The following is a 21,961-nucleotide window of genomic DNA, read 5'->3' as shown; positions in this document are numbered from 1 at the left end:
CTGATCGATTAGAAAAGTCTAGGGAGAGTCGGGCGTCGACATTAGCGACTCCGAGCTTACTACGTCGCAGGCGCAATTGCGTGCATTACTTCCTCCAACGGACGAAGCAGGGGCTCACACGAGGCAGGAAGCCACGGGCACCGACTGCTGCGGAACGACTGCATACGGCCAAAATTCGGTCATCTTGATTGGTTCAAGAAGCTATCCAGGCAGCAAGTGCAGATTCGGCAGTCTAGACTGCCCTGATGCTAGATTCAGGGTCAACTAGAGACAAAGTCCCTGCTTCCTGTACTGGGCGCTGTTGTAGCGGGGCGGAGCTGAAATTGGTCCTGATAGCGCTTCTTAGCGGATGGTTTGAGGATCGATTTGGGCTCGGCCGAACGCCTGAAGCACCGAAGAGCGACCCAAACCCGTGAAAACAGTTCCACCAGGGCCTCAATGTGTCGGAAATGCTCTCCGCGAGGTTTCAACTAGTCGGACAAACAGATTTGTAGCCATCGGAATGTGGAGAGCCACCCCAAAATATCGATGTACTCTTAATGCTCGCGCTGTTCGCACCTTCGAGTGACCGGCTTGTTGTGCGAAATCAGTATCCACACTCAACAGATTGCCGTTTGGCCTGATCACAAATCCTACGCTTTTCCACGCGACAACCTTACCTTCGTACATGTCGTACATAGCACCGTACGTGCCGTACCTTGCTTGTACGAACATGCGGGCGAAAGGTTGTACCGGTCGCCATCAGGGCCGATTACATCGTGCGCTCAAGTACCGGGCGATGCGTCATGAATTTGTCGAAGCACGACACCGCTCGCGCGCAAAAGACCGAATACCGATGACGACAGTCAGCAACGCTTACGTGTAAAGACGTTCTGCTGTTCCATGGATGGCGATGCAGAGCGGAAGTGCGGAATGGGTCTGGAGGCAGAGAGCGGGTTCCGCGGCGTCCGAATTCGAGATGGCGCCAAGGTGCTTGGCATTAATTCACCCACCAGATAGCAGTGCACGTTTCAATGCCTTCGCTTGAGATTCAAATAGACGACTAGTGTAACTCAGAGGGAAGTGTTACAGGGTTAGTATACAGCAAGGATCTTTAGATACCGGTTAGCAACTTTTCGTCCATCAGATGCGCGCGCGGACGTCATCGCATGCGACCCCGATCGTCGGGATCGGACGGCGTGTACCAAGGTGGCTGCCGTCCCGTCCCAGGATACGCCCACGGCATCGCATCCTTGAACGCCAGCAGCTGACACACCTTGTCGTACACCTTGCACCATTATTGGGCACTCGAACAGCTCCAAATAAAGCGCACCTACCTGAACGCCTGAGGGGTCACATATTGTGTACTAAGGTTAGCGAAATCACTTGAAGGTACCGCAGAAATTAAGAGAAGGGATCTTCACCGTCATCTCTGTGAATGCTGCTATACACTGTCGTGGGCCTCCATATCTGAGCAGACAGTGGAGGTCAAGATGCCACTAACCTTGTCAAAGTAAAGTTGCATGCAGCATGCTCTTAAGCGAGCAAATTTGACCAACCCCTCGTTCTACTCCACGAAGAGACTCATCCCATGCCGTCGTTGTCTATGCAGGCAGCATGGTGGGACGTTCGAGGACATATAATGTTTTGTGAGCCGAACTTCCATCAAATCACGTGAACCAATCCTTCACTCTGATCATCAGCATCGGTGGTTTAGTGGTAAAATTAGCCGTTGCCATCCATCTTGGACAGTTTCGGCTAGCCCCGGGTTCGGTAAGCTTAGATCGTCCACTTCATTCGATCCATTGTTCTAACAACACGATAGATTCCCGGCCGATGCAACACTCGCTTTCTTTTTGCTGCCATCCATCGGTGTACGACAGTGATTTTTGCTCTTGTTTCACCTCAATTACTGTGGGCTGTAACCAGCACATTACAGAGAGCGCGTTTAATGCTGCAACCAACGCGATCTAAAAGCTTGTCCGCACTAGACAGCTTTACGCCTCGTTTGTGTTAACCGCGCTTTCTTTCTAGTGGGACGGACGAGGTGGACTGAAAAGCGATATAACTTCCAATAGTCTTACAATAAGGCTATCACCATGGCGTGTAGCAATGCCAGCCCTTTTCTTCGCCTGCCCCGCGAATTGCGCGATCGAGTCTACACATACGCCCTTCACGAGTCAGACGGCCTTATTTTCCACCGCGAAGATGACTACAAGGCATACTTCTGTACCGATTGGCGTCAACCACGGGAAGCCAATCAGCTTCAGTACACCTGCTGGCAGCTTCGCTCGGAGACACTCAGAGTCGAATGGCAGCTAAATGACCTCGTCTTTCTGTACCACCCGGAACGACGCGGCAAGTTTATCGAAAAAACACCCCCTGCACAGCTCCTAGGCTTCCTGGATATGTGCAGCGAAAGTTGGAGACAGCGAATCCGTTGCATCGTTCTGTTGGCTCAAGAACATTTTGGGGACTACGGCAGCCTCTCAGATCTACGCCGCCACGTCCATGATCTAAACCTCGTCGCTCTCACCTGCGAGAGCTACGCTCACATGACCGTGAGATGGCACCTCGATCTTGGACAGAGCTCGCTTAGCGATCTTATCATGTGCGGTCTCGTAGTAGTACTAGGTCTTCGTGGCAATGCCGTCGCCGTAGAGAATATTCTCAAGGAGCTGGGGATGAAACCCGAGTCTGTCAGAATGGGGTCATTCTTGCAGTCTTGGTGTCGCGAATGGAGGCGCTGCTGTGGTTTGAATGCGCACGAGAACGTACTTCCGATGCAAAAATTCCGTATCGTTCCTTTCGGTGAGATCATGGACGCGGAAGACCTTCGCATGAAGATGGGCTGGCGCAAGGCTGAAGATGAACCCACCTACTGGGATGCTCCAGGGGCCGTAGGTGCTCACTTCTTCGAGAAACGTCTTGCTCTTGCGATGGAATGGGCAAGAGATGGGTTCTAGAAGGACGGCAAAGCATTGTTGTCGATTGTTCGCGCTTCATCGCAGTCCTTCGTCATGGCTTCGGCACTCAACGACATTTGTAAGATTTACCTAGCTCGCTATCTACTTTTTCAGAATATAAGATCTTCTCAGCCTTGACTGCAGCTCTTAGATCGGTCTGGAGTTCTGGAGGGTGTTCTGTCGATTGTCTTTCATTCACCGTATCGTCTTTGTGCGCATGACAATGGCTCGTGCGCACTCTTTGTGGGCATTCCAACTCCCACACAACTTGCATTCCAGCTTTTTCTTTACGTGGTTGTATCATCGCCCCATTTCCAAATCACATTTCCAAAGCCACACTATCTCTACACCCTGAACGAATATACTATCGCACAGCCTACATACAGAAAGCTGCAAGCGCTCTCGCCATGTCTCATTACACGCCTCAAACCACCAAGGCCAAACCCCATATAGCTCCGCTCGTCAAGATATACGTCTGGCGGTGTCCGAATGAGAGCTGCAGTCACGCCAACGAGACAATAGCTAGCGAGGAGGGCAGAATTAGAGTAATATCGAGTGGTAACGAGCTCCGAGAGCCTATGTGGTATACTAGGAAGTGCGAGAAGTGTAGCGAAGAAGCTGGTAGGGGATGCTGTCTTCTCGAGGTCAAGCTCCTTCCGCCTGAGGATCAAGTGAAGGGGAAGGGGGAGAGGAAGAGGAAGAGGAAGGTGCCAGTGGACGAGGACATCGAAGGGGAGCGCTGAAGTGATGTGGCATCTACGCGCAAGCTCGATATATCAATTTTGCTATGCCGACGAAGTGCATGCGGCTTGACTTAGTAAGATTTGAGAGATTCATCTGCTGGGGCGCCCATGTCGCCTTTAGGCTGGTTGTTGGACTGAGAATGTCATCGTCTGCAACACACGATAAATTCCTTTGTTTTCTAAGCATGGTCATGATGACTGATATCGCACGTGAGATAGGTCAGATCGCGATGTGAACCTTAATCACTTGTATCGTGGAGAACGTGTCTAAATCTCCGATGTTCGGGTTCACGCGTCGTGCTAAGCCGCATCCGTCTTCGCGCGTTTCCCGGACGCGCAGGCAGGCGCAAACCTGAAGTCCACTGACGTACCGCTTGAGAGCCAGAGCTATCAACACCCATCGACTGTGATTCACCTGTAAGAACTGGAAGCTTGTGGGGTAAAGAAAAGGGGGCATTGACCCCAACACTCGGTTCTAATACAAGCAGGTAAAGAGGAAGCCATCTCTTGCGGCCCACGTTCACCCTCATCGCGCAGCCGCTGCAGCTCTCAAGTTCCTGCAGCTGATTACACATCATCGAATCCAGCAGTGCGACTTCCAAGGTCATTTCTCCGGAATGGCTCCTCCAGCGTTCGGCGCTGCACCATTGCCGACGTGGGATATGGGGCCAAGATGCGATGCCGAAACATGCCTTATCCTATTTGAGTTGCCATTGGTTGGCAAAATGCGCTGCACGGGGCTATGGACACCACCTGCACTCCCACGACTCTCCATCAGCATATCCGCGCCAGCAAGAGTGAGCGATTATTGTCGTGGCGACCTGGCATGAATCGCTCTAACAATACCTGTTCCTTCGGCAAGGTTGTGGAATACTCAGGCGTTTGTCAGGTACTGCCAACACGGAATGTATCGCGAATCCATCGCACGTCGGCATGTGCAAGCGAACACGGGCAATCATGCACAGAGAACGCGGTTCAGGACACCGCCTTTCGGCACATACTGGGAGGGGCCGCTCCTCAATGCGAGACTAGCCCTGAAGCAAGCAGGATGAGCGTTGAAAGTCGCAAGCGAGGAACCAGTGGAAGGGTTCGTCCGCGTTCGCGCAGCGACTCCAAGATGGCATGCGCCTCAACGGGAGCCGCACCTATTCCCGCCTTTCCCGCCTATAACTCACGCCACTCGAGTCAGTAATCTCCCGCCCGAGCGGGCTATCATCCATGGCTCATGACTATTCGCCGTCTTATGCGTGGCCAAGCGATTCAGGCAGCAAGAGCGAGGAACTCGTGATAGGCTCAATTGAGGCCTTGCTGACGGCCGCCTCTACAAGTTAAGGGTCGCATCGACATGCAAGGAACCATATTCAGGCTCGGTAAAGGAATGTCATCTCATCACGAGTCTTGCCTCTCCTCAGAACCCGACCCCTGTCTTAAGAAATCCTTCCCCCAGTTTTCATCGACTCTTTCCTATCCAAATTGAGAGAATGAAGCACTGTGCAGAGATGCTGTGCTTACTCCTAAACCATGATCTTTTCAAAGAATCTATGCTTCATATAGCACAACCTAACGAGTGAACGTTTTCTAGCGCATCAGTTTGTCCACTTCCTTTTGCAACGACCTACGACGATGTCTGACCCTAATGCGACACTCATTGAGTGCCGCGCCGAGTACGCGGTTGGAAGTGCCATCATCGCCGCGCGATTCTTGACTAGATGGAAGACACTAGGATGGAGAGCATTCTACTGGGACGGTAAGCTCTGGCTGTACGAAGTGCATATGAGACATATACTGACTTTGTACCCCTACCTATTCAGACTTTTTCGCCTTCACCTCGTGGGTCTTTTTCACCTTGATCTATGTCATGGTGGAGTATCTCAGTAAGTTCACTATCGCAAGTCTTTGGGTGCTGAATCAATCCACTAATGCTACTCCAGACGTTATGGGTGCGCCTATAGCCATGTCTCAAGAGCAGCGTGAAGCGCTTTCACCTGCAATGCGAAAGTCGATGCGGGAGGGCGCAAAGGGCATGTTCGCATCTTTCTACTTCTTGATCTTTCTAGTCTGGAGTCTGAAAGGATCTCTCATCATTCTTTTCCTCCGTTTGACGTAAGTCCATTTCAGCTTCCAAATGACTAGTACTTATTCGCCGGCATAGGAGAAGCACTAGGCTCTACTACTATGTACAGGCCGTAGCGGCTATCTCGGTGGCTGCGTGCATCGCCGCCATCATCACGCAGACAACACACTGTTTGCCCTTGAAGCGGAACTGGCAGATCCTTCCTGACCCAGGCAAGGAGTGTTCAGCCGGCATTGTCATCAACATCGTGATCGCTGTCGGAAACGTCCTGTGAGCATCAATATGGAATCCAGTGATTGGAAGCTAACGCATCGACAGTGTAGATGCTTTGCTGCTGGTCGTACCTTTGTGGATGTTGAAAGATGCGAAGATCAGCCTCTGGCGGTAAGTTCACGCGCGACCTGGACAGAAGCCAAAGCTAATCGGCATCACAGCAAAATTCGCGTCATCTTTCTCCTCTCTCTCGGTCTTTTCGTTATGGGGATGGCGATTGCTCGCTGCATCCTATCTATCGGCTCTTCTGTGGAAGTCGCTCTCTCCTCAGTCTGGGCACAGCGCGAAGCTGTAAGTTTTGCTGCTTTTGAGTTGCCACATTACGGTGATATCTAACAATATCGAACAGATCGTATCCATCTTTGCAGTCAATGCGCCCGTCATCAACAGCCTCTTCCGTGCGGAAACGTGGAAGACACGTCACTCCTCAGACGGCTACGTATCGAAAGAATCGAACCGATCGCGATCCAACACTGGTACATTGGAGAAGATCAAAAATAAGAAGACTGGCTTTGAGATCTATAAGATGACGGATATCGAGACGACGATGACAGACTTCGAGACAAGCAGCAAAGAGAGCACCACGGAGCTGTTCAAGGAACCCATGCTTTCTCCAGTGCCTTCACATTGGAGATGTTCGGCGCGTGGAGGGAGTCAAGATGGTCGTCCTGGAAGTAAGAGCATGGTTTGAACGATGTCAGGGCGAGATACGTGCCCCTTGGGCTATCGCGACAGCGTGCCGTTTGGCGCTATTCTACGACATACAGCTTTGCTCCGCGGAGAGGTGAGGACGTTATGCACGGCTTCTGCAGAAGCTCCTGATGTCAACAGCGGTTTTATACATTTAATAGAGACGACACACATAGCTTGCAACATTCGCTTCTACCTAGAACTGCTCGTTACAGCTGACGGCGACTTGATGCCCACGACAGTCAAAATCATCCCACTTGAGCCGTTGAGATTATGACCTGCAAGATAAGGCCAACCCCAGCAATAGCAGCCACGACGGTGTCCCGAATTGAGTCATGGGCATGTGTTAACGTACGCTAAGGATCAACTCCCTGAGCAACCCCACATCTGCCAAGCTCTTATTGCCGTCCGCGGTATGCGACATCCCGTGGATGACTGGGGTGTTTTGGGAAGTGGACCTGAAGAGTCGTGAACATGCAATTGTGTAGTAAACAACAGAGAAGCATGAATCATGTCGACGTTCCTTAAGTACTGTCCACTGTCCGGCTTCTTAACGGCTGATCAACCCATTCATAAACTCAAGCACCATCTAGAGTATACATCATGACATCTATCATCAGCACTCTGGATGCAATTCACCCCTCACGATTCTCCACAGATGCCGAGCGCTTCGAAGCCAAAGAAGCAGCGCGCCGTTTACTTACCCGCCTCGAAACACCATTCGAGCAAGGCTGGAGATTGTCTTTCGAGACACCCGTGCTCGTAGCTGGTGTCCAGACTATTCTTGATCTCGGTATCTGGAAGAAATGGATGGAAGCCGACAAGAAGCATCCGGGTGCGCCAGTGCACTTGGATCAATTGCTGGAGTGGGCGAATACGAAGGCTGAGCCAAACTTATTGCGTGAGTGTATCGCATTGCGGAAAAGAAGTGTAATGCTGATTTGTGGGCTATAGGAAGGTTTCTGAGACACATTGCTGCTCTTTATGTATTGGAAGAGACGGATGTGGACACCTGGAAGCCCACGCCCTACTCGCTTTCTCTCGGCGACACGGTATCGCATACCGACCAGATCACAAAGTGCGGGTACGTACAACCCAAGCCCCCATTCTAAACTCAAAGGCATCAAGCTAACCCAAGTCCAGTATCGACCACACCATCCCCACTGGATGCAACCTCCCCGGCTTTCTCAAAAAGTACAACTACCGCGAACCCATCGACCTGACCCAACTCGACAACTACCGCGACATGACCAACGGAACAGACTTCTTCGCCACTTGCGCAGCGGATCCGCAGGGCAAGGGAAGTAGTTTCATGGGTTTGATGACCGCGTTGCGAAACCACAAGATGGACTGGACCGACGTATACGACACTAAGCGAATCGTAGATGGCGCAGAAATCGAAACCGGGAAGCCGTTGTTCGTGGACATTGGTGGCGCTCACGGTCTCGATACCTCGCGCCTGCTGGACAAACATCCTGATCTGCCCGCTGATGTCTTGATCCTGCAAGATACCCCAGAAGTCGTAGCGATGCCAATCGAAGACTTGGACAAGAGGATCGCGAAGCAGGCTTACGACTTCTTCACCCCGCAGCCCCAATTGCATGCGCGCGCCTACTTCTTCCACGCCGTACCGCACGACTGGCCTGACGCGGACTGCGTGCGCATGTTCTCACAAGTCGCCGCTGTGTTCAAGCGCGGATACTCCAAGCTCCTGATCTACGAGGTTGTGTTGCCGAAGAAGGATGCGACAAACTTGATGACGACGCTCGACCTGCAGCTCATGAATTGTACGAGTGGAATGGAGAGAACGGAGGAGCATTGGGAGAGGTTGTTGAAGGAAGCTGGGTTTAGCATTGTGGAGATAAGTCGGCATCCCAGGGCGGTGGAGAGCGTTATCGAAGCGGATTTACTGTAGTTGTGTGCTTGTCGCTCCAGATAAGTTCGAACTTCAAACTTCCATGCCAGTTGAATGCATACCCTAATCGCATGATTTTCCCCATGCAGCACAGCCTCTTCAGTTCTGCTTCGAGGTCTCCACTTCCTGTGGAAGTAGGAAACACAATGGTGTTTAATGTCAATGGCATGTACATGGTTTCGCACGAAACCATGTGGCAGGTTTGTATCAACCCGGCACCAATTTTGGAGACGTCGAATCGACCGTGCTGCTTGTCGTAGGGTAGGCGATTTGTCTCCGAAGTGAGAGCGTAGATGTAGATCATGTTGCGGATTTCGCCTGGGAGGGAAAGGAACGGTGATGCTGAGACGGCGGCTTGGTGTGCGGCTGGAGTGGTGTGAGAGGAAACCGGACCCAGGATCTTGAGGTGAGTTTTTGGTGGTCGTCTTCTAGGCTTAGAGACCTTGGACGGATTTTTGAATGAAGATCGTGTGGTTGTGGAGGGGTTGTGGCCGTCTGGCTCGGAATTTTCGATCGTAACTGGTGACTTCTGAGAGAGCTTTGAGGCATACGAGCCCTCCCGCGTCGGACTGTTGCAGGATGTATGCATGGTACTGAGGAAGTCGATGTGTGGTGTGATGGTGTTGGTGTTGGAAAGAGGATGATGTAGGCTCTAGGGTTACATAAAAATTGTCAAGAGGTGAGTAAGAAGTTGCTTGTAATCTGCAACGAGCATTATTATTTTTCCATTGTTGGAGTTGGACAATAGCATTATGGGTCACTGCTCGCTACCATACCGCGGCGACCAGTTCACCTTCACTTCTGCCACTGTCATTGCCTACAATAGTCAGCACGGGCCCTATTGCAGCACTCGAACGCAATACTCACAATTTGACTGGTCCGAACAAATTTCGTACTTGACTTGCGCCCGCCCTCAAAGACACTCCAGGCATGGCGCCATGCGTACGCAGGCCGCAACTCGCAGTGAGCGCGCGCGTCTTGAGTTACACGTCCATAGTCGGCACCAGCAGCTCCTTCAAAGCGTCACCGCGCTCTTCTGGCCCGCAAACGTACTCTCCTCAAACTCGATCTTGGTGATATGCTGCCCAGGCACAACGATGAGTCCGACGTAGCGACTGTTCCAAGCGACAGATGCAGATGGATTTCCCGACTCTTCCACCGCCTTGCGAATCGTCTCGGCTGATGGCGCACGGTACTCGTGTGCGAGTGCAAGAATGACATTACGGTCCTATGTCAAGTTAATACAGCAAGACTCCCCACACGTCATGACCTCGTACTTTGTCTGTGCATTTCATCTGGCCTCCGAATACTCGCCCATCACTGGCGTGTATGCGCAAGTTCTTCCCGATGAACTGGCTCAGCCAGAAGGTGGCTTGCTCGTTGTCCATTTTGGTGGTCTTGTTCGCTCGAGGGAAGAGCCAGCTGTAGCGGTTGATCCTCCTAGGGGCTAACATTTCGCTTGCCGGGAAAGAGGGACCGCAATGTGGCTGTGTCACACCTGAGGCTGGAGTCGTGGCTGCCCTGTCGGAGAAAGAGAAAGTGCCGCCGACGTGGCTTGGCGCGTTTGACGCGTTTGCGCCAAATTTCTGGACTTTGCCCACGCCATGCGACGAGGGCATTCAGCACACACCATACCATGTATTCAATACGGCGGGGCTGCCAATCGGCATTGCTGAGATCAGAAAACATCTGCCTCTACGCCAATGGCTCAAGACGCGCATTCTCGCGCACTGCGGTGAGCTCGAGAGGTCCGCATCACTCCCGAATCGCCTTCGTATATACACTCTACTAATGCGAACATCAGGCGCTCTTCCCAACTTTCTCCCACCGTCTTCTCCCGAACTATCCAAGCTCCTATCGACCTTCAACTCCCAAATCCTCCTCCCCGAACACTTGACCAAAGAGCAACAGAAGCTCGTATACTCGCAAGAGAGCCGCGCAAAACTCGAAGCCGAACCTATAGAGATTACCTTGGGAGAGGTCACCCTGCCTCTTGAACACCTCGACCGCAATAGGCTACCGAATCGTTACAAGCGGCTCAGGGAGATTTGTAACCAAAGCGAAACCAAGGAGGACTGGGAGAATGTTGTCAGATGCTTGGAGGGATTCCAAGAGGCCGGGATCAAGGTCCACTGGCAGTGGCAGGAGCTCGTTATCAGGAAGTTGAACCTTGCAGGCATGCAGCATCTTATTCTGAAGGCGTTGCAAAGAGCAAAGGAAACCGGCGTCAAGCTGAACAATTACGGTGTTTTGCGTGCGGTGTTGAGGACTGTGCACGACAAAGCGGCTCTGGCCGATTGGGCACAGGACGATACAATCAAGGCGCACAAACTGGCGAAGCAAGTGGTGGAGCTCATGGAGGATGAGGAACACTATGTAGGCAAGAGACCGGTGAAACCGCGCGGAAAACCAGACAAGTTTGCCGAAGGCGACTACAGAGGGAGGCCATCTGTGGTTGCGCTGCCGACAGAAATGGCTGCTGTACTCGCCGACAGATACGGTGGAGACAAAGAGGAAGTCAAGACACTTTCTAGCCGCCTGGTCCACGCGTTACAGCAGAGCGGATACACGGTACATCTTCCCCTATTATCTTCCTGCATATGCGGACCAATACTGACAAAACGTTCCAGACATCACTAGATGCTATATCTAGAAACTCCGACGCGAGAGCTACTGATTTCGTAAACGTCACCAAACTTTTGGAACACATCACCGACCACTGCTACGAACTTCTCGAGGTACTTATCATATGGAACGCTCTTAAGACGTCTCGCAAAGTGCTCGGCGCTGAAATGCCCATGTCAGAAGAGGCACAGACGTTCGAGACTAGAACTAAGCTAGTATTGATCGAGGGTGTACGGTCGCTGGACGACATGTCCAAAAACAAGGAGGGCAAGCCGCTGATGCCGGCATATGTGCGCTACATCAAGGATACTGTTGAGAAGACCCAAGGAGAAAGTTACGCATAAGAGGACTGGGCGTCAGAGCCAGCGCTGTAGTTGAGAAGCTGCTGTGTAAGCTATAGCATGTATCATAGCACTGGACGAATAAGGGCCGCATCTTTGCCAGTCTAGAAATGTAAATGTATATCAACTCGAAGACTACCCAGATCACAATCCTCCCCGATGGAGATCGTATGTCGCCAGTAGATCGAGGTCATCGAAGACAGAGATGTCGTAATATATTGTGGAACAAACGTCATGCAGGACGGCAAATAGCGTGCCCATTCATTCCATCCTCATTGTCCCAGCTATCTGACTTCTCCATAGAAGATAGCGCAGAGCCGCACCTATCCGCCGCTCACCGATGCGCCTGCCCAAGTCACATGCATCGTATGGCACCAGCAAACAGCCTCGTCGCTCCTACCTCGCTCTTACCCCGCCCCCGCTTTTGTGCCTTATAGCCTGCGTGCCCCGCCACCTTTTCTTCCCTTAGCCTCAATCACGCCATATCCGCCAAATCAGCATTCACGACCATGGTCCAGGTACGCCCCCAGAGTTTTACATGGGTTTCCTAATGCGGTAGACTATGTCGATATGTAAACTGGATTTGGTCGAGTAGGGCTGACAATGCGCTAGAAGCTTGAGTACTCGGTTGAGGAGCCGCTGAATCGCGAGCCGGAGCTTGAGAAGCTGGTTGAAAGGTACGTCTAGTGTTAGTTATGTGTGAGGGTGAAGGATACTGGGTTGGGAAGAGACGATGGGAGGCGCTAGTAGGGGACCAGCCGTTCACGCACGGGTGACGGCGTCCTGACGGTGGGCTCAGTCGATCATGACCCTTGGATCCAGAATACCCACAGTCCAGTTATAAGATTCATACGCAGCCACAATACTAACGCTGTGAACAGCTTCATCACCAAAGACGGCTACGACCGCAATCACGGCCCCATTCCCCACATCGATGCGAGCACACACAAAGTCTCCGTAACAGGACTCGTCAACAATGAACTCTCGCTTTCCATCGCAGACCTCCAAGCACTTCCTCAACACACCGTAATATGCGCACTACAATGCGCCGGAAACCGTCGTCACACCATGCGTACAAAGTTGAAAGAGGTGTCCGGAATTGACTGGTTCGATGGCGCAGTCATGAACTGCAAATGGACGGGGCCTCTTCTCAAAGATGTTCTGGAGAAGGCTGGTGTCAAGGTCGAAGAGAACAAGCTCAGCGAAGCGCATGTGGCGTTCTCCTGCTATCAGACGCCTACCCAAGAAGATGAGTTCTACGGTGCCAGTATCCCACTATCACGTGCCATGGATCGAGAGAGTTCGATTCTACTCGCCCTTCAAATGAACGACAAGCCTCTTCCACCAAACCACGGTGCTCCTGTGCGCGTCGTCACTCCTGGTATCGCTGGAGCGAGAAGCGTCAAGTGGCTTGACTCCATCTCCGTCCAACTGACCGAGAGTAAAAGTCACTACCAGCAGCACGACTATAAAGTCCTTCCTCCAGAGGTCGATTCGAAAGAAAAGGCGGAGGGGTATTGGGGCAAGGTCGATGCTCTGCAAGACATGCCTGTCAACAGCGTCGTTGGAATTCCCAAATCGGGTAGTACCGTGCAGCGAGACACTGATGGGACAATTGAAGTCAAGGGTTATGCACTGCCTAGTGGAGCGGATGGACCCATTGTCAAGGTCGAAGTCAGTGTCGATGGAGGGGCAACATGGACAGAAGCAGAGTTGATCAAAGCCTACGAGGGCGAAGATACCAAGGATGTTGAACTTAAGTGGGCGTGGGCATTATGGAAGGTAAGGGTCAAGGTTGAGAAGGGCAAGGATATTGCGATATACAGTCGGGCGACAGACAAGAGCGGCAATGTGCAGGAGAAGTGTCCGAAGTGGAACTTCCGCGGTGTGGCGTATAATGGATATGGTGAGGCTTCTGGTTTGGAGATTGTCTGAAGTTGACGGTAGAATGGCTGAACGGAAGGTGTGGTAGATTGGACTGGTTGTGTGCTTTTGGTATTCATATGGCTAGATTAGCGTGGCCTCTCTCGCCAGCGATACAAGTTCAACCTTGTAGCATCACGAAACCCTTATCGCTTGTAGTGCCATTCTTCCTGAAAGATCCATGATATCTTTATATGAACATGAGCTCCAGATACCCAGCACCGCAAAGACTCCTATTACGCTATGCATCCATTATTCGTGATTTCCATTCTCCATCTCAAATCCATCACAGCCCCAGACTCTTCCGTACATTCGTCCTTACAATCTTCTCGTACTCGTCGCGCTTCTCCCGCCACATACGCGCCGCATCTACATTTGCTGGGCTCTCGTCGTTTGGCTCCGCCAACATGCTCATGACGCTTATCAGGATCTTCTCGACGCTTTGTATGGGTGACCATCGTTCTGAGGCTTGTTCGTAGTGCATGGGGTCTTCGCCGGGGGCGTGCAGGATGGATATGCAGACTTCGCCGTTGGGGTATACTGTTGGTGGTTTTAGCGCAAGTCCTTATAGCTCATACTTCTCGATCGAGCATGAAAGCGTCTAGGGATGGGGAAAATCGCAAACATGTCCACATCATCAAACATACCATTTGGATGCCACATCTCCGTCATAAACTTCATCTTCGGCGGCGCAAGCGGGTAGTCTTTCGGGAACCGTAGTTCAGCGGGGAAGACGCCGCCTTCAAAGGGTGTGCCTTCGGGTCCTTGGATCAGCGCTTCCCACACGAACATGTCGTCTTCGCTGACTGGGCCGGCGGTAATGCCTTCTGGCGGGTCGTTCGAGAGCATGCGGTATTCTTTGAAGAGGCGCTTTGAAGCTGAGGACGCCATGTTGTGTGTTGATCGGAAGCGGGGGTGTACTCGCGGAGGTGAGGGGGTCGCTCGTGTGCGCGGGGTGGGTTTGGGTTGCGGAAGGTCGGAGTCTTGGTCGCGAAGTAGGGGTATCTGTTCGAAGCGAGTTGTAAAGCGCGCTGTGCTTCCAACTATGGGGTTGAACAAGTTGTAGTGCCTTTGGTGGTTGAGTGAAAGTGTTCCGGACGGTGAATGACGACGGTTCCGACACGTCGGCTTTGGTGACGCGGTTTAGCGCCTGGGCACGTGCCCAATCCCTTGCTAGCCATGTGGGCAGGTACACACATGGCAAGCACGAAGAATTACACCTGACACAGTCATTGTATGCTCCAGGGCTTGTCATCACACGGAATTTGGACACAGCCACCTGGTGAAGTTTGAGCTGAAGCGTTATGTCGGAAATGGAGAATTTATTACAAACAGCCTTGAGGTATCATCATCTATCGCTAACCAAACACTTCAATCATGAACCTATACTCAAGCTTCCTACCCTCGTTCCTCGCCCTCGCACTCAGCATGCTGCACTGATCGGCAATCTGCTGGCCTATGACAGGCGGACCGCAGAAGAACACACCAATCTTAATCTCATCATCTTTGTTGCCATCCTTTTCGTTCAAACGATCTGCCAATACCTTGCTCATATCGTCGTAGTGCGCTTCCATAATACCCCGAATGTCGGGACGTCCGAAATGTGTAGGGTTGACAAGACCAGTGATGGGCGATTGCGGGTGCTCATCTGTGCGATGTTTTTCGAGCAGCCATCGGAATACGTGTTGGGAGATCTGCTTGCGCTTCTGCGTTACGTAGGTGTTGATGCGGATGTCGAGATCTTCGCTGTTTGGTTTCTGACGGAAGACTTCGTTGAGAAGATCGGAGAACCATAGGAGGTTATTCTTGTCGCGGACCATCCAATGTAGGTCGACTCGACGATGGTTTGTGTACGGCGAAGGCTCTTTGGGCGTTTCGTCGGGTGAGGCTGGGGAGTCGTTTGCGGACTTGACACGCTCGAGCTCGTGGTGTTGGAGATCGGTCAGTACACCCGAGAATGGTGTTATGCCAATACCAGCACTATTATTTGTTAGCGAAGTTCCTATAGAGATAGAGCGCTGACGTACCCAAAGACCATGCTGTACTCGAAGTCATAGAACCGCTGAGCTGGTGCACCGAACGGCCCATCAAGACCGATCTTGATAGTCTTTCGTCCTCCTTCTTTGGCCAGGTCGCGCAGCGAGTTTGTCCAGTCGCCGTCTGCTTTGATGTGAACTTGCATGGTGTTGTTGATGCAAGTTGACACGGTAAACGGATGCCACTGGAATCGGGATAGCTGCGGGACCTGCACAAATACGTATTGGCCAGCTTTGTAGTCCCACGGGCGAGTCTTGGGTACTTGCGCAGTAATGGCAACAGTCTCGTCATCTAGTAACTCAAGATCCGCATGAATAGGGCGGAAGCTGAGGATCAGGCGCCACACACGTTCGCAGAGAACCATGAGAGTAGGGAAAGCGAGCCAGTAGCCGAACATGGGCCACTGCAGTAGATGAGCAGTGCCGTGCGCCATCATGAAGCCAATAATGGGAAACATCAGTAGATGAGCTAACTGGAAGACCTCGTAGCTCCACTTTCGTATCTGGGGCATGCTCATCAATGCGAGTAGGTAGAACAGGCCGAGAGATGTGAGACCAGTCCACCCTGGCAACGATCGAAGGTAGTCGGTGTATGAACGTGGTACAGCGTCCTGTCCGATGACATTGGCAACAGCGTCCTGTCGATTGGGTTTGCTTCCAAAGACGAACGAGCCGCTAAGATGGCCAATAGCATGCAACGTTGCGAATACCAATGCGACGATGGACATCTTGATGTGAAAACTCTGCGACAGGTCCCAGTTGATAAACCTGGAGATGAAGTAGAAGCGCCGAAGGAACGTCGAGAGCCATCGCGACATCGATAGGATAAGGAAGAAGAAGGTCGGGTACAGCACACCGGCACAAGTCTTGGATAAGACAGCTCCCCATCCGAAGGCAGGCGTATACTGATCGAAGGTAAGGTACTTGACGAATTGCCAGACACCAAACCCTATCATTAAGGCAAGTACCAGGCCAAGGAACATTATCTCAGGCCCTTTGACTGCCCAGTAAGCACGCGCACGCCGGTGGAGGGGCACCCGCTTCAGGTAATCGTCTTCATCTTTTGCTTCTTTCCGGTCTTGTTCCAAAGACGGTATCTCCCATGTCTTGACAGTCTTTGCGAAGGTTTCTCGGTTGATGTGGTCGTCTCGTGTTCCGATGACATTCCTCAGAAATTCATGCCGAGCCTCGTCGCCCCGAGATCCATGGTGGAGGTTATGTGGTTGCGCTTTGGGTGCTATCTCCTTGTGTACTTGATCCAGCTTGCGTTCCAGCTCCCAGTAGTCGACATTGCCATCTTTGTCGTGATCGAGATCGTCAATGAACTTCTTGATTTCGTCATCCGTAAGGGACTGTTGCGGAGCCATCGACGTCCGAGGAGCGCTGAAATAGGGATGATCTGCTTGGGAGTAGGTGGTGGATCAGCTGCCACATGTGGCTCAACGGCAACGATAGTCTTTAAGGCTTCCCTTGGTCAGTTCCCTGATCAGCTCATTTGTTTGTTGATGGTCCAGGCACGTAGGCCAAGGCCTTGCGATGAAGTGTCGCCAATAAGAAGAATCCATGAAGTGATACCAAGGCGACAAGAGCACCCAAGACGGAGTTGGCGCCGGCGGACGCAACTTGTAACCCTGGCGGAGCGGAACCTGCCTCCTATCGCACTCTCCGCCTGCTGCACAGCCACTCAGCGGTACGACCAAGACTTCCGCCCAGGTGTTTTGGGTTCTGATCATGCAAGCTTGCGCGTCAGATAAGGACGTGTGGAGGAGGTCTTAAGCCACGAGTTGCATTGGCATCGCCGCATCCGACGTCGAAAACAAGATCTAGAACCAAATGTCTTTTTCGTGCGCTATGCAGATGATAGCATTGGTCGCATGGCATCTTCCGTGATATGTGCAGTCCGTCGAAACGATTCCTCATCTGACGACCTAGCTGCGATTGCGACATTCATGGAATGCATCGTTGTCCCAGATTCAAAGAGGTCTTTGTGAAGAGCGCGCAACGGTTGACAAGACGCTGAAGACTGAAGACGCGTTGAGTGTTGAGTGGCACGGTACTGGTGTTGCCCAAGAAATCCAGGCTTGGCATGGAACAGTCGGCACGCGCGACCCATGGCTTCGTCATTGTGCTTTTTGCACAACGCGTACCGCAATCCTTCACCGTTGTGTGATGGCCGTGACATTTTGCAAGCACCTCCAGATCGACCCACTCCCGGAAGCGTTCATATCTTCCCGCTTTTAGTCAGGGTCTTCTCTATCTGGCCTAAACGCTGGGTCACGACGTCATTGAAGCCCTGATGTGCCGTCTTTTTACTAGAGAACGAGTCGCCCTGCGCGCGTGGGCTTGCTAAGGTCCCGTAATCGACGATGCGCGCTCCTCTTTCTTTGCGCCACGAGATGCATCCACCCAAGCGTCGTTGTTCCCACGCGTCCTGCATTCCTCCGTTCCTTGCCACGGAGCTCCCTCCGTCTTCGCGTTTACAACAACGGTCTTCAACATGACCACCATGACAGATGCCAGCACTCCCACCCCAACTGCCAAGACTGGCTCTTCGATACAGCTCACCCATCGCAATGATCGCACCTTCCTCATGGCTGTGGTCCAGTCTCTGGTACGACTAATGCGAACGCGCATCAGCAACCGTCAAGCAGACCACGAGGATGGCTCAATCCGACTCAAGCCCAGCAAATCGAACCTCTCCCAGTGTACCCTCAGCGAACGAACCGTATGCGACATACACATATACGATGTCATACCACCCAACAAAGCAGAGAAGAGCTCGAAGAAGCGGATATACTACTTCGCCGGTGGCAGTTGGCAGGAACCGCCCTCTCCACAACACTACAAGATCTGCGCCAAGTTAGCTAAAGAGATGTCCGATACTTCCATATCGATTGTATCGACACCTCTTGCGCCCAATGACCCCGCGCACAAGTCGTTCCCTGTCTGCCAAAAGACATACCGGGCTTTGATGGCCGAAGCGGAAGAGGCTGGGGAGAAGGTTATACTGGCGGGCGACTCCTCGGGAGCGAATATTGCTCTGTGTCTTGTGCTGGAGGCCCTACGGGAGGATATCGAGAACGAAGGCGTCGAGATCAAGCATCTCCCACACCCCGTCGCCATCATGAACGTATGCCCATCGACCGATTTAACTCGCGAAAACTCCGATATCGAGAAAGTGGCACCTCGAGACCCTCTCCTCACACCCAAGATCATCAGAGCGACAGCGAAAGCATGGCAAGGAGACTGGGACGCCGCCGATCGCCGCATATCCCCTATCAATGCCGACATTTCACTACTCGCGAAGAAGGGCATCAAGGTGCACGGAATAACTGCTGGATGCGATGTGCTAAGCCCGGACGGCGTCATCTTTCGCAAGAAATGCGAGGAACACGGTGTCATTGGCGAGTGGGTGCACTGGGAGAAGCAAATGCACTGCTTCGTTCTGACAATGCCGTATGGGCTGGTCGAGGCAAAGGATGCCTGCCAGTGGATCGTAGATGTCCTGAAGAAGGAATGATTTGGGTGACGATGTTTTGTGTCCGAGTAAGAGATACCCTTGCTTTTGTGCGTGCGCGACCGATTTAGGTATAATAATATCACAGCTTTCTCGCATATCCTCAAACTTGCAGATCACCTCTCGCGCTTTCATACCCAATCCCATGTCATACACACTTGCCTCCTCTGGCCATCTTCCGACTCGATCGATCTCAGAATCTGCTCTGTCATTGGGCAGGATGTGGTTGGGTAGACATGCTGTATGTCGGTGCCATGCGCTCACCAAACTCTTGCGAATTACGGCCAAGCGTGAGTGAGGATGGTGTCATTGTTCAACCACCAGACGACGCCTTTGTAGCGGTCGAATCAGCAACTGCGTTGGGAGGCCTCTGGCCTGCGCTGGATCTGAGTGCTTGGATGGATAAGTTCCTTCGTCTTTGGGGGAACCTTCAAGGCCCGAACGCCCGCAAGTCCCGGGTGGTCGCGTGGCCTTCACTCTCCACCAAAGTAAGCTCATCGACCGAGAAGCTATACTCATCCTTCGTTTTGCGAGGCTTCGGCCTACTCCCGAACGTCACAACCTCATCAGTCATATCTGGTTTCGACCTTTTCCGCCCCATCTCTACAAACTCGTCGCTGTTTGGGCCTAGGAATCCCAGGTCCACAAGCCGGTTTCGCACTTGGGTCTCGGTCTTCTCATCGTAGAAGTAGTGACCGGTTCTTACGAGGCTCCGCTGCATAACTAAAGTAGGTGTCAGAAGTCGTCTAGCGTACGGTTCGCATAGGTATCACTTACTACCCTTGAGCGTTGGTATCGTGGCAGCGATCAACGCAAGCTCGAGTTCCAGCATCGACCACAGTGTAGGTGCGACTGTCATGAAAAAGGTGTCACCACCCGGTGGTATCATGCTGGCCTTGACAGTACGCAGGATGGCGAAGGATGAAGCGAACAGCCCAAGGCCCATCAGAACACCAAGGAAGATCTTTTCGCCACGCGGCCGCTGTAGTTTCCGAATAAAGGTTATCGGTATCAGCGAGAATATGAGGTCGGTCGAGATGTGCACAGCGCTCGCCGCAACGATGTTCCCAACGATGGCTTTTTGCGGCAAGCACTCCACTTTCTGCTTCAAAAAGATGCTGGGATCCCAGTATATGCTGAATGGCCGGCATTGCAGAAACTGAAACAGCGTCGAGGTTAGAGTTGTGAGGATAAGTAGTACGATCGTAAAAGACAGGAAGATGCGCCAGGGACGTGTCTGCTTGATGCGGAGCAAGAGAAGGGCGACTGAGATCTTGACGAGTCCGATGGAAAAATTCCAGAGAGCTTGACAATAGAAGACGAGTCGCATGGCTGCGAGACGCGAGTCTGCCGAGACGTATTTTGTCCGCTGGCCGAAGCCATAGGAACATGCTAGGCAGACGATGACATATTTTGCTATCGCAAGGATCTGTGGACATTCGAAATCAGCTTCGAGTGCGCTTGGGGTAGACTGCGCCTTACCGTCGCTGCAACCGCCGTCCAGTCATCCATGTGCAGATTCCAGAAAGGACGCACTCTCGACCAAAGTCGTGCAGAGAGTAGCATGACAGCGAAGAGCGTGAGACTCCCGCATACACCGAGAAGAAGAGGCGCCTGGGTGTCGTTGCGCTCAGGACCGGGCATCAGCTGCCTAGATCGCAGCTCCATATCGCAAGAATAAGATAACGGAATAACAACTCCGCGACAGATTAGAAGAAAGAACTACCCTCAGACACAGCGTTCACACCTCTCCTTCCTATACTGCCTGCACTGACTGTTTATCAGCATCTAGCCGCCATATCCCGTCATCGCCATCGCATAAACAAGCCTCGTCCCCAATCACACGACCCTTACTTCTCAGGCTTCCAAGCCACACGATCATCGTCTCAATCGCTGGCTTGGTTGGCTCGCATGTTGGCGTTCGCAAATACTGCCCTGTTGGCATAAAGTCGCCGCGTGTCAGATGTGTTTCGCGTAGTCGCTTTCATCCTTGTACCCCACAAACTTATGGTCTCGGATGTGATTCCGAGTTCTGAGGGTTATGCAACTATTGGTTCGTGTTTGAGGGCGGGGGGAAAGGTCAAATCAATCGGTGGCGGTGAAGGTTGGGGTGTGATGAAGATAGAGTTATGAAGGCACGGGAAGGGCGCAAATCCGAACTTGACAAATATTTGCGTTTTACCATTACCACATCACAGTGTTGATAGAGTTCGTTATGTCGTAGCATTAAGGAAACGGCCTGTACAAGGCTGCGAGCATGGTGGGGCTCCTGCCAAGCTCATCCCAAACCTCGCTCACATCGACTTCATGGGCCATCTACTTTTCTGTTCTTCCACATACGACCATAGGACAATGAGAATTAGGCTTCCCGTCCGCTCAGCCATATACAAGCATTGTACCGGCGGATTAGTAGTTAGGTGGGTGACCACTAGCGAATCCCCGCTGTTGTATGTTTTTGCCAAAATTTCCATCTTTTCGCCCATCCGCCCTTTACCCACTGCTTCTCTTTTTGCCTGGCAGACATGGCTTACTCTATGACTACACCTACATTTAGGCATAGCTGAACGGCACACAGCTGAACTTCCAAGACTGTATCAGGGTATAGATTTTGCCTAAGTATACTCCTGGCAAACATCAACACACCTTGTCCTTAAGTACTAGCTAGTGAAGTTCGGATGTGAGTATGATTGAGACTCATAATTAGGACCACTCCAGTGTGTCATGGGGAGTCGTGTTTTCATCGCTGAGACTGCTTCCAAAGATCGCGACGTTCTCAGCTTTGCTCGAGTATCCACAGCGTTTAAGTGGGGGGAGAGTGATGTGGTCCGAGCGATAAACCTACAGCTGCTAACAGCAGCGAAAAGATTGCGCAACCAGAC

At 52.1% G+C, this 21,961-nt stretch overlaps 9 protein-coding genes and 1 non-coding gene across 10 annotated transcripts; 6 read left to right on the top strand and 4 right to left on the bottom strand.

The window, feature by feature from the left end:
- Nucleotides 1–1,681: 1,681 nt before the first annotated feature.
- On the top strand, nucleotides 1,682–1,820 carry J4E84_004073. The gene has a single exon. It is a non-coding gene; the product is annotated as a tRNA-Gly (tRNA).
- Nucleotides 1,821–5,311: 3,491 nt separating this feature from the next.
- J4E84_004072 (uncharacterized protein) lies at nucleotides 5,312–6,726 on the top strand (the record flags this gene model as incomplete). Its single annotated transcript, XM_049386681.1, has 7 exons — nucleotides 5,312–5,435; nucleotides 5,500–5,562; nucleotides 5,620–5,791; nucleotides 5,841–6,032; nucleotides 6,081–6,146; nucleotides 6,197–6,326; nucleotides 6,385–6,726. 7 exons carry the CDS (start codon nucleotides 5,312–5,314, stop codon nucleotides 6,724–6,726), a joined length of 1,089 nt encoding a protein of 362 aa, XP_049245451.1.
- A 602-nt stretch (nucleotides 6,727–7,328) lies between these two features.
- J4E84_004071 (uncharacterized protein) lies at nucleotides 7,329–8,640 on the top strand (the record flags this gene model as incomplete). The annotated part of the gene is made up of 3 exons (XM_049386680.1): nucleotides 7,329–7,626; nucleotides 7,680–7,809; nucleotides 7,869–8,640. The coding sequence occupies 3 exons, from the start codon at nucleotides 7,329–7,331 to the stop codon at nucleotides 8,638–8,640; spliced, it is 1,200 nt and encodes a 399-aa protein (XP_049245450.1).
- A 1,015-nt stretch (nucleotides 8,641–9,655) lies between these two features.
- J4E84_004070 (uncharacterized protein) lies at nucleotides 9,656–10,028 on the bottom strand (the record flags this gene model as incomplete). The annotated part of the gene is made up of 2 exons (XM_049386679.1): nucleotides 9,656–9,868; nucleotides 9,918–10,028. 2 exons carry the CDS (start codon nucleotides 10,026–10,028, stop codon nucleotides 9,656–9,658), a joined length of 324 nt encoding a protein of 107 aa, XP_049245449.1.
- Nucleotides 10,029–10,276: 248 nt separating this feature from the next.
- Nucleotides 10,277–11,609, top strand: J4E84_004069 (uncharacterized protein; the record flags this gene model as incomplete). Its single annotated transcript, XM_049386678.1, has 3 exons — nucleotides 10,277–10,388; nucleotides 10,445–11,211; nucleotides 11,271–11,609. 3 exons carry the CDS (start codon nucleotides 10,277–10,279, stop codon nucleotides 11,607–11,609), a joined length of 1,218 nt encoding a protein of 405 aa, XP_049245448.1.
- A 506-nt stretch (nucleotides 11,610–12,115) lies between these two features.
- J4E84_004068 (uncharacterized protein) lies at nucleotides 12,116–13,541 on the top strand (the record flags this gene model as incomplete). The annotated part of the gene is made up of 3 exons (XM_049386677.1): nucleotides 12,116–12,124; nucleotides 12,219–12,283; nucleotides 12,452–13,541. The coding sequence occupies 3 exons, from the start codon at nucleotides 12,116–12,118 to the stop codon at nucleotides 13,539–13,541; spliced, it is 1,164 nt and encodes a 387-aa protein (XP_049245447.1).
- Nucleotides 13,542–13,815: 274 nt separating this feature from the next.
- Nucleotides 13,816–14,420, bottom strand: UBC7 (Ubiquitin-conjugating enzyme E2 7; the record flags this gene model as incomplete). The annotated part of the gene is made up of 2 exons (XM_049386676.1): nucleotides 13,816–14,069; nucleotides 14,177–14,420. 2 exons carry the CDS (start codon nucleotides 14,418–14,420, stop codon nucleotides 13,816–13,818), a joined length of 498 nt encoding a protein of 165 aa, XP_049245446.1.
- Nucleotides 14,421–14,887: 467 nt separating this feature from the next.
- Nucleotides 14,888–16,932, bottom strand: J4E84_004066 (uncharacterized protein; the record flags this gene model as incomplete). Its single annotated transcript, XM_049386675.1, has 2 exons — nucleotides 14,888–15,509; nucleotides 15,557–16,932. 2 exons carry the CDS (start codon nucleotides 16,930–16,932, stop codon nucleotides 14,888–14,890), a joined length of 1,998 nt encoding a protein of 665 aa, XP_049245445.1.
- A 1,130-nt stretch (nucleotides 16,933–18,062) lies between these two features.
- J4E84_004065 (uncharacterized protein) lies at nucleotides 18,063–19,085 on the top strand (the record flags this gene model as incomplete). Its single annotated transcript, XM_049386674.1, has 1 exon — nucleotides 18,063–19,085. The coding sequence occupies one exon, from the start codon at nucleotides 18,063–18,065 to the stop codon at nucleotides 19,083–19,085; it is 1,023 nt and encodes a 340-aa protein (XP_049245444.1).
- Nucleotides 19,086–19,512: 427 nt separating this feature from the next.
- On the bottom strand, nucleotides 19,513–20,412 carry J4E84_004064 (uncharacterized protein; the record flags this gene model as incomplete). Its single annotated transcript, XM_049386673.1, has 2 exons — nucleotides 19,513–19,805; nucleotides 19,860–20,412. The coding sequence occupies 2 exons, from the start codon at nucleotides 20,410–20,412 to the stop codon at nucleotides 19,513–19,515; spliced, it is 846 nt and encodes a 281-aa protein (XP_049245443.1).
- Between the last annotated feature and the right edge of the window lie 1,549 nt (nucleotides 20,413–21,961).

The sequence above is a fragment of the Alternaria hordeiaustralica genome (genome assembly GCF_023758085.1).
Source record: "Alternaria hordeiaustralica strain BMP 2776 chromosome Unknown scaffold_6, whole genome shotgun sequence".
NCBI classification, from domain to species: domain Eukaryota; kingdom Fungi; phylum Ascomycota; class Dothideomycetes; order Pleosporales; family Pleosporaceae; genus Alternaria; species Alternaria hordeiaustralica.
This window is presented reverse-complemented; position numbering and strand designations above follow the sequence as displayed.